The sequence below is a fragment of the Oncorhynchus mykiss genome, chromosome 9 (genome assembly GCF_013265735.2).
Source record: "Oncorhynchus mykiss isolate Arlee chromosome 9, USDA_OmykA_1.1, whole genome shotgun sequence".
NCBI lineage: Eukaryota > Metazoa > Chordata > Actinopteri > Salmoniformes > Salmonidae > Oncorhynchus > Oncorhynchus mykiss.
In genome coordinates this window covers 52,654,908-52,670,466 of record NC_048573.1, presented here as the reverse complement: position 1 = coordinate 52,670,466, position 15,559 = coordinate 52,654,908, and the positions used below count along the sequence as shown (strand labels likewise).

The following is a 15,559-nucleotide window of genomic DNA, read 5'->3' as shown; positions in this document are numbered from 1 at the left end:
CCAAACCGGTCATGCTGGAGGATGTTGCAGGCAGCAGAACGTTCTCCACGGCATCTCCAGACTCTGTCACGTCTGTCACGTGCTCAGTGTGAACCTGCTTTCATATGTGAAGAGCACAGGGCACCAGTGGCGAATTTGCCAATCTTGGTGTTCTCTGGCAAATGCCAAATGTTATGCACGGTGTTGGGCTGTAAGCACAACCCCCACCTGTGGACGTCGGGCCCTCATACCACCCTCATGGAGTCTGTTTCTGACCGTTTGAGCAGACACATGCACATTTGTGGCCTGCTGGAGGACATTTTGCAGGGCTCTGGCAGTGCTCCTCCTTGCACAAAGGCAAAGGTAGCGGTCCTGCTGCTGGGTTGTTGCCCTCCTACGGCCTCCTCCACGTCTCCTGATGTACTGGCCTATCTCCTGGTAGCGCCTCCATGCTCTGGACACTAGGCTGACAGACACAGCAAACCTTCTTGCCACAGCTCGCATTGATGTGCCATCCTGGATGAGCTGCACTACCTGAGCCACTTGTGTGGGTTGTAGACTCCGTCTCATGCTACCACTAGAGTGAAAGCACCGTCAGCATTCAAAAGTGACCAAAACATCAGCCAGGAAGCATAGGAACTGAGAAGTGGTCTGTGGTCCCCACCTTTATTGGGGGTGTCTTGCTAATTGCCTATAATTTCCACCTGTTGTCTATTCCATTTGCACAACAGCATGTGAAATTTATTGTCAATCAGTGTTGCTTCCTAAGTGGACAGTTTGATTTCACAGAAGTGTGATTGACTTGGAGTTACATTGTGTTGTTTAAGTGTTCCCTTTATTTTTTTGAGCAGTGTATATTGTAGGCCATCTAATAATTGGGTATGGTAAGCATATATTTGAACTCACATTTCACTATCTGACATAATGTTAAGCAACGTTTTGGGCTTTAAATTAGAGATTGACTATTTTTCATGGTTTTTCCATTTATAAACCTTACTGAACGAAGAGCCGTTTGAGAGCCAAATGAGTGGCTCTTTTAGTTGAATGAAACCAAATGATCCGGCTCACAGAAAATACTCAATGTCCATCGCTAGTGACGATCCAGATTTGGAGAGGTTTTAGTGATTTTGACATCCCCACCCTCATTTAAAAATATATACCTGACGTTACCAGTGAATCCTTTTTTTAAAACTAGAAACTAAATCTATTGAACACTTATTCTGTAATTGTTTACATGGTGAGGTGTCCTGGACTGATGTAAAACTATATCTTCACAACAAAATGCATACAACCATTGAAATATCTAAATTTGACATATTATTTTACTACAATGATTCCACAATTGAACGTCAGTATGTCATAAATCCCTTTATTTTATTAGGACACATTTTCTTACACAAATCAACATTTATGAAGAAAAATCGCTTTTTCTTACATTTTTATCTGATTTGGAAAACTTTTTAGAATCATTAAAACGTATACAAAACTAAATGTAAAAAAAAAATTATTCGCTACATCTGTATTTGATTTAATATAATGTGGATTTGTATTTTTTTTTTCTTATCTTCCTTATTTATTTGTGTAATCCCTCTGGCTGTTCTGTGTCTTGTGTTTTGCATTTTACTGCTTAATAAATAATAATTTACACAAAAAAAAAAGCAGAGGGAGAGGCATGGCAACTGTGAAACGTCATTTCGTAGGAACACAAACCTGTCTACGCGGTGCCCTGGCTGTGTTGGTTCGTAAAACAAGTGATGTCAGCGAGTGGGATAAGGGGCGGATCTGGCGTGCCCATGAACGAAACTCTTCAGCGTGTCTGAAAGAATGCAACATGGATGATGAAGTTTCCCAAAGTTGTGATTAAGTAGCGGACAGTGGGGTAAGAATATGCTACAATGGAGATCTGTGGGAGTTCGTATGCATTGGCTTTTTTTTTTGCTGAGGAAAGGATCACTTGACACATTTTTAGGCAGTCCGTATGACCAACGTTCGCTTAACTAGCTTAAGTTAGCTGGCTAACATTGATAGCTAGTAAAGTTAGCAAGCAATGCCAGAAATGAAAGACGAAGTGGGACAGATATTTTTAGACACAGCTAACTGGCTAATATTAAATTCGAGCCAGGGAACTGACACAGGAAATGCAATGATGGCCCAGTCGAACCAGCCACAACATTTAGCTAGCCTTTTCTTCGCGCCGGCAACCAGCATAGTTAGCTAGCTAACCAAAACTTCTAGCCATTCAGTCAGCAACCACTACAGATGTAGTATTTTTTGACCGATTGGCAACGGGTTGCCAGCTAGCTAACGTTAGCTAGCTACCGCAGCCATTTAACGCCACGTCGTTAGCCAATCAGTTAACGTTAGCTAGCCAGATACTGATATGTTCATATTGTTAGGCTAGCACCGTTAGCCAGCTAGATAACGCTACTAGTTACAAAATAAACGCTACTAGTTAGCTAGCTAATGACATTACGTTAGCTAACGCCGGTTTGTTTGAACTAGCCAGTAACGTCGTTAGCTAATAACTGGCATGACGTTACGACAACTGAAAAGCAAGCCAAAGCTGTCCTTGGACCTGATGTGATGGAAGATTGCCCTGAATGTTCAAAATAGCTTGTTGAAACGCTTTAGGTAGCTTCACTTTAAAATCCAGATGTCTTGTATGGATAACGTTAGTTGTGTGTCCATTTATGAATGAATGCATATTTCATAAACATTTATACCGATTTATGTGCACCGATAGCTAGCGGTAATATTTGCATCTTGAAAACAAAATCATGGTGTCAATCAGGTTTCCATCTTCAACGTCAATTTACCAGCTACTAGCGATCCTATATTTCAGCCTTGCTATGGTTTTACTGCCAGTGTATAAATAACTTTGAAATTGAATCCAGCCACCCTCTACTCCCCCTTTCTACGTTGCTCTCCCAGGCTACCCCTTTTAAGTTGCATTTGGCTTAATGTTAGAATTTTTCATGCTGTATGAAATGTACAATTGCATTTTAATGACCGATCGTTCTGTTCTGTCCCCTTAATGCAGGAAATGGACAGAAGAATAGAAGGAAAGCTTAGGATCAGCCAGAAAGAGAAGTGAGTAAAGTGCTCAGTTCTGAAACACTGTTGGCCTTCCGGAGACACACTAGGCACTCACTCACACATTACTCATTAATCAAACAAGTCATGGAGCAAACATTTCTAATAATGAACAGGACTTTTGGAATATAGTCAATTAATTAATGGCATGTGCATTTCATAACCTCATTACTCAAAACATCTGCCTCCCAGCATTTTTACTAGTTTGTTGTTTTGCTCCCAGAGTGTCCAGTAATAACACTACACAGTCGCCATTGAAGACGGGCGTTGTGATCCAGGACGACTCCCCACACGCTGCGCCCCCGCCCCAGATCCGCATTCTGAAGCGGCCCTCCAGTAACGGGTCGTTAGGGTCGCCCCAGGGCCAGAACCGGCCTGTGCCACAGGTCAAGTCCCTGGCCCAGCGGGAGGCGGAGTATGCTGAGGCCAGGAAGAGAATACTGGGCAGTGCCAGCCCTGAAGAGTCGCCTCAGGAAAAGCCCAACACAGACCGGTAAATAAATAACTCACACCTACACCTGTTAGTGCTGGGCAACGTTGTGTCCACTGCACATCTACTATGTTACAGCTCTTAATCCCAAGTGTACTGTGTGTATTGTGTGTATACCTGTACATGTTTGGAACAGACACCATCATCTCTATGATTCTGTAAACAAAGTCTGGGAATCTTGTCACAGCTTTCTAATGGATCGTTATTGTATCTGCTCAATTTACAATAGATTTATTTTGTGCAAATAAAAAAACAGCTTGGAAACCCAACTATTAACTAAAGCCTATTTTTGTAGTTACTATATCTGTTCTTGGCCTTCTCCCTACCTCCAGACCAGGGCGTACAAATTCTACCACACCTCCAGAGGACCGGTCAAACAATCATGCTGTCCGCCAACCAGCAGGCCCCGACGGCACTCAAGGCTTCTGCCAAAACAGATAAGTGGAAGAGGGGCAATCCTGCTATTGGGAGAGATGGAGAGGAAGATGAAATGTCTGGGCTCCAGGGGGTATCACAGGGTTTTAAAAAACATTTCCTTCTATTCCATGGTATGGGATCAGCTGTGAATCAGAATCCTCCCCTCTCATGGCTCCCACTGGTAATGTGTGGGATGAATTAGAGGCTCTGTAGGAAGCATGCTTTCTCCCCTTCTCCATCCCACCCCCACTGTTTAACACTGTGATAAAGGACATCTTCTGCCTACTGTGATGATCCCTTTAAGTACCCCACCCTACACCCACGTTGTCCAAGGAGTCCTCTCCTTCTCTTGTCATGGGAAACCTATGGGGCTATTGCTTCTGTGGCTAATTTGGTCATCAGCCATGGACACTTCCATATGGAAATACTGAGAGCAGAGGATGCTTAACAGAAGAGTAGTGACCGAAGCAAAGCAAAATGAGGGATGGTAGTACAGTGCCTTCAAAAGTATTCATACCACCTGACTTATTCCACATTTTGTTTTAAATATAGTTTTTTCTCATCTGTCTACACATGATACCCAATAATGACAAAGTGAAAACATGTCATTTCATAAGTATTGAATCAGTATTCACACCCCTGAGTCAATACTTTGTGGAAGCACCTTTGGCAGCGATTACAACTGTCTTTTTGCGTAAGTCTCTAAAAGCTTTCCGCACCTGGGTTGTGCAACATTTGCCCATTTAATTATTTTTAAAATTCTTCAAGCTCTGTCATTGCTAGACAACCATTTTCAGGTCTTGTCATAGATTTTCAAGTAGATTTCAATTGTGACTTGGCCACTCAGGAGCATTCACTGTCTTCTTGGTAAGCAACTCCAGTGTAGATTTGGCCTTATATTTTAGGTTATTGTCCTGCTGAAAGGTGAATTCATCTCTGTGTCTGGTGGAAAGCAGACAACCAGGTTTTCCTCTGGGATTTTGCCTGTACTTAGCTCCATTCCATACATTTTTTGTTGTTATCCTATAAAACTCCCCAGACATTAACCATTACAAGCATACCATCATATGATGCAGCCACCACTATGCTTGAAAATATGGGGAATGCTACTCAATAATGTATTGGATTTTTCCAAACATAACTTTGTCCTGAATACAAAAGTATTCATTGTTTTTTAAAATTCTGTACAGGTTTCCTTTTCACTCTCAATTAGGTTAGTATTGTGGAGTAACTACAGTGTTGTTGATCCATCCTCAGTTTTCTCCTATCACAGCCATTATACTCAGTAACTGTTTTAAAGTCACAATTGACATCATGGTGAAATTCCTGAGCGGGTTCCTTCCTCTCTGGCAACTGAGTTAGGAAGGCTGTCAATCTTTTTGTAGTGACTGGGTGTATTGATACACCATCCGAAGTGTAATTAACTTCACCATGCTCAAAGGGATATTCAATGTCTACTTTTTTTTTTACCCATCTACCAATGGGTAGCATTCTTTGCAAGGCATTGGAAAACCTTGGTCTTTGGTTGAATCTGTGTTTGAAATTCACTGATCAACTGCGGGGACCTCATAGATAATTGTATGTGGGGTACAGAGATGAGGTAGTCATTCAAATATCATGTTAAACACTTATTGCACACAGTGAGTCCATGCAACTTATGTGAGTTGTTTAGCAAATTGTTACTCCTGAACTTATTTAGGCTTGCCTTAAAGGGGTTGAATACTTATTGACTGACTCAACATTTCAGCTTTTCATTATTACATAACATAATTCCTATTTTACATTATGGGGTATTGTGTGTGTGTAGGCCAGTGGCAAATCTACATTTTAAATGTAGCTTCTAACACAACAAAATGTGGGGAAAAGTTGAGGGTTGTGAATACTTTTTGAAGGCACTATACCTGTTACCAGCTTCACCCAGCAATAATGCTAGAGATACCATTCAATTCCCCCTTACTCCACAGCCCTCATCTCATGTTTTTTGTTGTCAATGTTCCACTTATATTTTGATGATTGATGATCAAATCTGTACATTGCCATTAGTTTTCAATGGAGGGTGATGTGTGTAAGTTAAGTTCTGATAACTTCTGTTTACGGTTGTCTTTTTTTAAATTTAGCTTTTTCTGGCGTCTGTCCTGATTTCTATTTAAAATATTTAAATAAAACAGTACAACAAGACAAATGGAGATCAAATTGTGGATTTTGGTCCTTTTTGTTTAATATTTTCTGTATTTTTGTATGATGAGACGGTAGTGATGTCAGAGCAGTATTTTAATCAACCCCCATTTTAAATCATTCTGTTAATATTGGTTAGTTCAAACTCAACTGTAGAGGTGGTGCTGGCAGGACTTGGGGGGGGTGTCATGGGAAATAAACGTACTGCTGTACCCTTTACTGCCCCTCCATATCTACTGTCAACTGTATGTTCATTTCTTCTATGTACTTCACTGAAGTAACTCAGGTGCTGATGAGAGACAGTCTTTGACATTTCAATCTTAGGGAGGGATTGAGTGCAAAAAAAGGTGATGTTCATAATAATACCTGAGTTAGCACCTACTTTCAAAACTGATAATGCTGCACCGATGTGTTCAACAAATGTATGTTTGGAATGAAAGGAATCTGAGACAGTCCAAGTCTGCCAGGTGGTTAGCCTCTGGCCCCTTCAGTATGCCATGGTATTTGAATGGAGGAATATCACTACGCTACTCCAAAGAACCCAGTGGAGTCCAGGACCCTCTATAGCAGCCATGTTACTGCTTCAGATAGAAATGTGCAAAATGGACACTGTGGTAGTCACTTAACTATGAACCATCCATCTGGAGTGTTCGGTTACATTGCTTCCCCACTGACTTAAGTTTTCACCTGATGTCATATTAGTGAGGAGGTTTTGGTTGTGTAAACTGAATATGCTAAAGGTTAAACCCTGGATACTGTAAGGGATTCCTGAAAGTCTGTCTGCACCAACCCAACTAGCGGGGGGAGGCAGAGGATCAACATGGTTTGTGAAGCGCTGAGTGAGAACACAAAAAGGCCTGTAAATATTGATTGAATAAAAATGATTTGTAAAATAATCCACTGCTTGTCCTTCATATCTCAACTTGGCCATGAGACAGTTTAAAATTATATGGATTTCACCAGTGATACATTGTATATTCTCATACACATTTGTTGTACGAAGTCCATCGGAGTCCCCTATTGAACAAATCTTTATTTATGGGATCAAATTCGCTCTTTACTAAACATTTCAAGTTTCTCAATTCTCACAAATGAATGCAACCTGACAAGGTTATTTGACGTTTTATAGTCTAATATTGCTGGCTGCTACCAGTGGCACAGTATTGTACTTCACATTGCTGTTGAAAATTAAAATGTGTAAAACATACCTCAGAGTTTGCTCATTTGACTCAGATCCCAGGCACTCTGGCCGGGGGAATAATATTGTCCAATGGGAGGGGAGGCTGATGCTAGCTCAGGCCAATGACTGCATTGGGGCGGGGCTAGTGGTTGGGCTAGGAGGGCGAGTCTGACAGGAGGACTTCTAGGCGCTTGTACTGCTTATTGGACGGTTGCCTCCCTTGTAGCAGACGCAGACAGACCAAGGCATGCGGTACTATCAGTATCTAGAGGAGAGCCAGTGGGACATAGTAACACACAGTCAATCCTAAAATTAGTTTACCTCAAAGAAGGAAGGATGCTTTTAACAATATTGGAACATGGCCCTAGAGTTGGCTCTGCATACAGTACCTCCAATAGGAAGCAGATGACGAAGATGAGTGTGGCTACACTTTTTTTGTAACTGATTTGCAAGACACGTCAGTACAACATTACCAAACCCAACAAATAATGTGATACATTACATGGCCAAAAGTTTCGATAACTGTTTAAATCTTTCTAGGACAAGGGGACTTTTATCAATATATTCACCTGTATTTACCATGTCTACTTTGATGCTAATCAGCATTTTAGAATCTGAGAGTAAATAAAGCTGAATATATTGATAAAAGTCAGCTTGTCCGAGAGGAATTTACATGATTATCAAAATGTAAACTTTGACAGCCCTTATTTTAAGCGTTTCTAAAATCCCCTATAGGAAATATGAATGGTGGGAAAACGATTGGAACCATTTCCCCGTTGACCGCTAGGTTTTATTGGTATTATGACACCTCCATTGTGGGGCTCTATGAAAGGTGCTATACAATTCAAGTTGATCATAATCACTATTAATCAATGGTCCTTACCAGTACTGGGTGGTGGTGATCTGCAGAGTGGACACCTGGCCCAGGATGAGCAGCAGGGTGTGCAGCATCAGGCTAGCTAGGACCGGCAGCGCCAGAAGTCTGGTGTGGGGCCGCTAGGGGCACAGCTCAATGCTGGGTCCCCCTTTCCCTATAATGATTGCCAGCAGCATCACCAGGAAAGAACAGGAACTGCAGGTTGACCAGGTTAGTCTTCTCCTGAAAGGGGCACACAAAATGGCGGAGAGTCAACACGTGCTATAGGTGAGTGAGGGTAAAATTAAATTCCAAAGCATTCTTCTGATCCAGACAAATTGAATGTTAGATATCGACAAGAAGTAAGTTAAAACTTGTCATGAGGAAGTGTGCACCGTAAACCCCTCCAAAACATTGCACACATTATCTGTCATATCTCCTGCCTTTATTTCATTCCATAGGTAAATAAACTGTAGGCTTGGCTTAGCAACCACTGTAGAACTCAGTGTAGAGGATGAGTAAAGACGGGAACTTGGATGAGACTATACAATACTTAAAGAGACTGAACGATGTCACCAGAGAATACCGGTCCTCCATGTGAGACAGGAAGAATCACCCTTGTCAAAAATAATTACAACAGCACATATTTTTTCTATGACATTACAGTACTCGGTACTGTTGGATGTCAGGTGTCCTTACCGTGTACAGCTGATGTTGTCTGACTTGGAGGTGAAGGGAGAGTCCACAGAAGCATCATCCTCAGACAGACACACTTACATCTGCGGCCCTCAAGGCTCCGCAGTCATTGAGCCCGTCTCCCCATATGCCCACACTGTAGCTACACAGGGAGGGAGATGGGGAGTGGGTGAGACCTTAGGCCTGTACCCTTTTCACACTACTGAGCTGTGCCAAAGTGAACTGAGCCAATCAATGGAAGAATCTGCCCTTCGTCTGTCCTTTCATGTACCTCCATTCGCTACAGAGTTTCTTTGTCTTTCTCCTTTTCCATACTTTCAATCAATGTCATTCTAGTCCCGTCTCCTCCTCTGGGGCCTAATTTATAAACCATGCGTACATACAAAACATACCCTAAAACATGCGTGTGGCAGTTTTCACACAAAATGTACCTTTATAAAAACTCAATTTGAGGTTAGAATGTGCTCACCATCTCGCAAACTTTAGACCATGCGTATCCACAGTTTCTAGTGCTTGAAGTATTGCAAGCAGGCAAGTAGCCTAGTATTTTGTGCAAATGGGGGATAAGATGGACACGTTTGTTCATAACAAATTGATAAGATGAAATTGTTTGCTGTTAGTGAGAAGAGAGAACAGCAATTTTGTTTCTTTGCATTCTAGAATAATTAGAAATAGGCATCCTTTTCCTAGGTTAGATTAGAATCATTGCAGAATAAATTCCTCACCTGTTCTGTGATGGTTTTATACTCACAAGGTATCCTATAGACCCGCAACAAGTTAGGATACCATTCTTCCTGTCTTTCATTTAATTGGACCAACTTCACAGTAGTCAATAGATAAGCTATTTCAAGTATTTGTGAATGTCATCTGATCCAGAGCACAGTTTATTAACAGTAGAACAGACCATGTTTGGGCTACAAAGACAGAGAGATGCTATTCATACCAGTGACCATGATGATATGAAGATGTGCCAATATGAGGGTAGTTATGACCTCAGCACTCACCGGCTTGACCAGATTGTTCATTACCAGCAGACCGCAGGGACTGCATGTCTATCTCTAACTCCCCCCTGTGGACACAAACACATCTCCATCAACACCTAGTAAATGTGATAGTTCACAATCGGCGCTACAGGTAGAGGTTTAGAAGAGGTCATGGAGGACTTGGGTAGTAGCTAGGAGGGACATAAAGAACATAAAATGTGGTTCAATGGTGAAACGTTGTTCAATGGTGCTCAAGTCAGTCTGCCCATCCAGAGGTTTGTAGCTGAGAGGTAGCACCCTGAAGCCTTCACTTGCAAAAGTATGCAGGGTGTTTGAGAATTGTGTAGGCACTGCAAGACATGGTTTAAAAGAAAGACAATAGAGCTAAACAATAATCAAAGAAGACGAGCTTAAAACACCTCACAAAATTCATTTGAACAAGTGTTAATGCTAATCTTATCGCAACTTATTCTTTCTGTAAAATATCTATAACTTCATGGCTCTCTTTATCTCTCCTCTCTCTTTGTCTTTCTCCCGTACTGCTTTCTTTCAGGCAGAGCCTGGCCATGATCTCGGGCCCTCTTTGATAAAGGCGAGGGATGGCTGTCCCCCGGGGGCCACCGTCACCACACTCATCTGCTGGAGGGATGAGAAGGGCAACAGCGCAAGAGGGCCATAGCCTCATGAATGGATTGATAGAACATGACAGAAGAAAAACATGGTTAAACTTCCCATGAATCCATCATAACAGTGTTATAAATATGTCATAAACAGGCATGACAACTGGAAGTCAGTTTATGACAACAGCCTTAACCCTTATTTATTTCTTAACTTTTGTTGTTGAACAAACTCTTATTCAAATGCAGGCTATATAGTCCATACTGTATGGGCTTCCGTAGAAATGTGCTTGCCAGTCGTATAGATAGTGACAAGGATTTTTTTGTTCTTAGGTTCCTCTCAGAATTATTAATTTATAGCATCTCTGCCCAGATCGGCATTTCCCAGACTCAATTCTGGGCACCCCAAGAGGTTCATATTTTGGGTTTTGCCCTAGCACTACACAGCTGATTCAAATAATCAACTCATCATCAATCTTTGATTATTTGAATCAGCTGTGTTGTGCTAGGGCAAAAAAACTAAACGTGCCCTCCTTGGGGTCCCCATGACCGAGTCTGGGAAATACTGATCTGAGTAAAGGGGTTCCAATGACATAAACATAGCAGAGATTCTATAAATTATGAATTAATAATTCTGAGAGGAACCCAAGAACAAAGAAATCCTTGCCACTATCTATACGACTCGCAAACTGAGGTCTGACGAGCAAAACAAGTACCCCATACTAGAGAGAGCGCTAGCTTACCTTTATCTTCTATTTTGCCTGTGACATCTAAGCACATTTCTACGGAAGCCCATACAGTATGGGCTATATAGCCTGCTTTTGAATAAGAGTTTGTTCAACAACAAAAGTTTTGAAATAAATAAGGATTAAATGTAATGTTTTTTGTGTGGTTTTTAAAATCATTATAGGCCTACTGTTTATAATCTAAAAATGACCACTATATGCCAGATTGCATGAGACTATCCCTACACATGATACCTAGGACATTCCATAAACAGAGCCAAAAATAAATAAATTAGGCGGCTGCATCATGCGTGACTGAGCTTACTATGCTTATATAGCCTCGGCGGCTCAGCCTGTTCACACAAGTGAAATGCAAATCCAACATAATCATGAGATCAAATTTCTAATTGATACTGTTCCCATCCCCATGGGACAATGATAAATCATAGTATTTAAAACATACAGTGCTTTCGGAAAATGTTCAGACCCCTTCACTTTTTCCATTTTTGTTACGTTACAGCCTTATTCTAAAATGGATTAAATTACTTTTCCCCCCTAATCAATCTACTCACAATACTCCATAATAACAAAGTGAAAACAGGTTTTTAGACATTTTTGCACATTTATAAAAATAAAAACAGAAATACTTTATTTACATAAGTATTCCAACCCTATGCTATGAGACTCGAAATTGATCTCAGCTGCATCCTGTTTCCATTGATTATCCATGAGATGTTTCTACAACTTCATTGGAGCCCACCTGTGGTAAATTCAATTGATTGGACATGATTTGGAAAGGCACACACCTGTAAGGTTCCACAGTTGACAGTAGATGTCAGAGCAAAAACCAAGCAATTAGGTCAAAGGAATTGTCCGTAGAGCTCCAAGACAGGATTGTGTTGAGGCACAGATCTGGTGAAGGGTACCAAAACATGTCTGCAGCATTGAAGGTCTCCAAGAACACAGTGGCCTCGTTCATTCTTAAATGGAAGAAGTTTGGAACCACCAAGACTCTTCAGCACTCTACCAATCAGGCCTTTATGGTAAAGTGGCCAGACGGAAGCCACTCCTCAGTAAAAGGCACATGACAGCCCCCTTTGGAGTTTGCCAAAAGGCACCTAAAGGACTCTCAGACCATGAAAAACAAGATTATCTGGTCTGATGAAACCAAGATTGAACTCTTTGCCTGCCTGAATGCCAAGCGTCACATTTGGAGGAAACCTGGCACCATCCCTACGGTGAAGCATGGTAGTGGCAGCATCATCATCATGCTGTGGGGATGTTTTTCAGCAGCAGGGAGACAGGTCAGGATTGAGGGAAAGATTTACCGAGCAAAGTACAGAGAGATCCTTGATGAAAACCTTCTACAGAGCACTCAGGACCTCAGACTGGGGTTAAGACTCACCTTCCAACAGGACAACAACTCTAAGCACCCAGCCAAGACAACGCAGGAGTGGCTTCGGGACAAGTCTCTGAGCGTCCTTGAGTGGCCCAGCCAGAGCCCAGACTTGAACCCGATCGAACATCTCTGGATAGACCTGAAAATAGCTGTACAGCGACATTCCCCATCCAACCTGACAGAGCTTGAGAGGATCTGCAAAGAATGTGACAAACTCCCCAAATACAGGTGTGCGAAGCTTGTAGCGTCATACACAAGAAAACTTGAGGCTCTAATCGCTGCCAAAGGTGCTTCGACAAAGTAAAAAACAATTTAATAAGGCTGTAAAGTAACAAAAATGTGGAAAAAGTCAAGGGGTCTGAATACTTTGCTGAATGCACTGTACTTGCATTCTGAGTAGATCATTTATCACGACTCAGGATATGACTTAGATGCAGACACGGGAGGCGGATAGTACAGTTCTCAAGATGATTTATCCGAAACAGGCAAAGGGCAGGTCGAGGGCAGGGTTCGTGATCAGGTCCGAGTCAGGCAGGTACAGGATGGCAGGCATGCTCGGGGTCATGCAGGCAGAATGGTCAGAATCGGCAAAAACTAGGAAACAGAACTAGAGAAACAGGAAGGCAGTATTTTAATACAATGGTATTAAAACATCCCCAAGCCTGTTTGACTTCCACTTCCTTTATTAAGAAGCATTTCAATCATATTTACATGTTAAATAACATTTAACTGGTTTTCCTCATGGTATTATTTATATACAGTTTATCCAATGAATACACAAACATCAAATGGTGGTCCAGAGCTCAACATCATGCCATAATATGGTTATAAGGCTGTTAGCTGTAAAATCTGTCCTTGCTTAATGCTCATCTATACACACTGAGTAATAAACTCACATTATCACGTCATCACACATCCCCTTTCTGTATTTTTCTCTCTAAAGGGAGCAGTGATTCCATTTCTTCTTCTTTTCTCTCCTAGCTTTAAGCACGCATTCACTCTTACACACTGTATGGGGAGAAACGTTAGGACGATTCTACGGGCCTGTGACTGACAGGGGCCCTAAAAAATGATTAGGACCTTTGGTTAATAATTTTTATATTGAAAAAAAAATGTACCTATCATTATATTTGATTTACAATGTACTAATAAAACGAACGGTTTATTTTTCTTGTTTTTGGCAAAAAGGAAACATCCAGAGAGCCTCTTTTGGCCAGAGAGCTTCTGTATTGCCCAAACCCCCTCATATTTACATCAAATGGTTCGGTCCTGCCCCCAAACCAGGCGCGAACTGTACTTGCTAGCAATGAATTGCGAGTGAGGAGTGCCGGTGGAGCATCATGTCTCAGCTTCCCAAAGAAAGATCTGGCTTCCAAAAACGAAAAGGACACAGGAGAGAGAAAAGGGCCATAGTATGTCACCCAATTTTTGACAAAGGAAGGGAGGTATACTCCGTGAGTGATGGAATTAACCTTTTAGCTTAGTCCATAGTGAAATGGGCTACTTTTGCTCCCCTAACATTAACGTTAGTTAATGTCTTGACAGAACATTCTGTGTTTACATTTCGCTCCTCTAACCCGACATTTAATCAATTCAGGCAAACTTTTAGCAAGCTATTCATACTAATTCGATTGTCCTTGCCCCTGTCTGGTGCCAGGCCCAACAGAAGCAGTATCAGGCTTGGCAGCCCTGTCTCCCCATCACCATACCCCTGAATCATCCCTACTCCCAACTGAAGAAGGTGAGCAGCATTGTGTTGAATGACATGTCAGTTGGCATAATTGCAGGTACTGCAATGAATTGAGGACAGGAATGTGATTCTCCAGTCAGGAAAAATCGAATTTGACACAGAGCCTTAAAGGAAGAGATGCAGGCTCTTAGAGATGGATGAGAGTCTCTCCTGTTTGAGGCGCCACTGATTGCTACGCAAATGGATGTTGCACCTCAATTTAGCAAGGAACACAGCCGTCAAAGGAAAGGGAAGAGATTCCATGATGAGACGTCTCAGGAGACAGCTCAGGACAGTGCAGCAACGGTGTTTCAGAACACAGTGTTTTTTACTGCTATGGACAACATAAGTGACTTCGACACTAGGTTCCACACCACTGCAAATTGTAGAAAAATGTTCTGCTGTTCTGAAAGTTGGGCTGATTAGTGAGGATAAAGTCCCTTCTGTGTGCCAACCACTGATCATGAAATATTCCAGAGATCTTACACCTGAGTTTCAAAATGAAGTAAAACACCTGAACACTATATATGCTGCCACTTTCCCCCCTAACGTGTCCCCTCTTGGTCTCCTGAATGCAATTTGTAAGATGCAGCTGCAAAGCATTTTTGGAGAGGTGTGCATTGCTTTATGTATATTTTGCACACTGCCTGTGACTGTTGGTGAGAGAGCTTTCAGTAAGCTAAAACTGATTTAAAAAATATTAAAATAGTTGAGGTCCACTATGTCCCAGGACAGGATTTGCAGTCTTGCCATGCTGTCCATTTGAAGTCAGTTAGCTAGAAAGCTGGATTTCAAAGACCTGATCAGTGACTTTGCTAGCAAGAAGGCTCGGCCCTGGGCTCTTGGTGAGTAAGGCTGAGCAAGGGCCAGTGACAACTGTTAAATGGCATGGCTCTTGGATCACTACACAAACAGGCTGAGAACAAGACTGAAAATAAGAGATCTGAAAGTAATGGCTGGACTGCCATAAAAATGTATTGTGCAAAATCAAGACCAAGTGGAAGAAACCTATTGATTTGGTGACCACTTGACCTTTTCATTTCCATTTTTACAGCTGCTTATTTTCTAGGTCTACATTTTATTATATCATTCTATAGTTGTTAATTTATTTTCATTGAAGAGGTTAATGTATATTTAAATTATTTATTTTAAGTTATTCATTAATGTTAATAGAATTTTCCATTCAAGAATTTTACCATTAATTACATTTAGACTGTAAA

The 15,559-nt window shown here is 41.5% G+C and overlaps 1 protein-coding gene and 1 long non-coding RNA gene across 5 annotated transcripts; one reads left to right on the top strand and one right to left on the bottom strand.

The window, feature by feature from the left end:
• The first annotated feature begins 1,704 nt into the window (after positions 1 to 1,704).
• Positions 1,705 to 7,050, top strand: LOC110532367 (SUZ domain-containing protein 1). Of its 2 annotated transcripts, none has more exons than XM_021616209.2 (4): positions 1,705 to 1,858; positions 3,020 to 3,069; positions 3,296 to 3,565; positions 3,895 to 7,050. In XM_021616209.2, the coding sequence occupies exons 2-4, from the start codon at positions 3,023 to 3,025 to the stop codon at positions 4,001 to 4,003; spliced, it is 426 nt and encodes a 141-aa protein (XP_021471884.1). In that variant the 5' UTR covers positions 1,705 to 1,858; positions 3,020 to 3,022; the 3' UTR covers positions 4,004 to 7,050. The 2 variants fall into 2 exon arrangements, with proteins under 2 accessions (XP_021471884.1, XP_021471885.1); XM_021616210.2 differs by lacking the exon at positions 1,705 to 1,858 and adding an exon at positions 1,925 to 2,610.
• A 107-nt stretch (positions 7,051 to 7,157) lies between these two features.
• Positions 7,158 to 10,793, bottom strand: LOC110532366. 3 transcript variants are annotated; one of them, XR_002474827.2, is made up of 5 exons: positions 10,363 to 10,793; positions 9,891 to 9,955; positions 8,890 to 9,028; positions 8,218 to 8,433; positions 7,158 to 7,599 (listed from the first exon to the last, which is right to left on the bottom strand). It is a non-coding gene; the product is annotated as an uncharacterized LOC110532366 (long non-coding RNA). The 3 variants fall into 3 exon arrangements; XR_005053291.1 differs by having other exon boundaries at positions 8,890 to 9,955; XR_002474825.2 differs by lacking the exon at positions 10,363 to 10,793 and having other exon boundaries at positions 8,890 to 10,342.
• Positions 10,794 to 15,559: the final 4,766 nt, after the last annotated feature.

Excerpts from the sequence above, each read along its gene's own strand:
- LOC110532367 (XM_021616209.2), top strand. The coding sequence starts at position 3,023 with ATGGACAGAAGAATAGAAGGAAAGCTTAGGATCAGCCAGAAAGAGAA. Across the intron at positions 3,070-3,295 it reads AGGATCAGCCAGAAAGAGAA|AGTGTCCAGTAATAACACTA; the intron begins GTGAGTAAAGTG and ends TTTTGCTCCCAG. Across the intron at positions 3,566-3,894 it reads GAAAAGCCCAACACAGACCG|ACCAGGGCGTACAAATTCTA; the intron begins GTAAATAAATAA and ends CCCTACCTCCAG.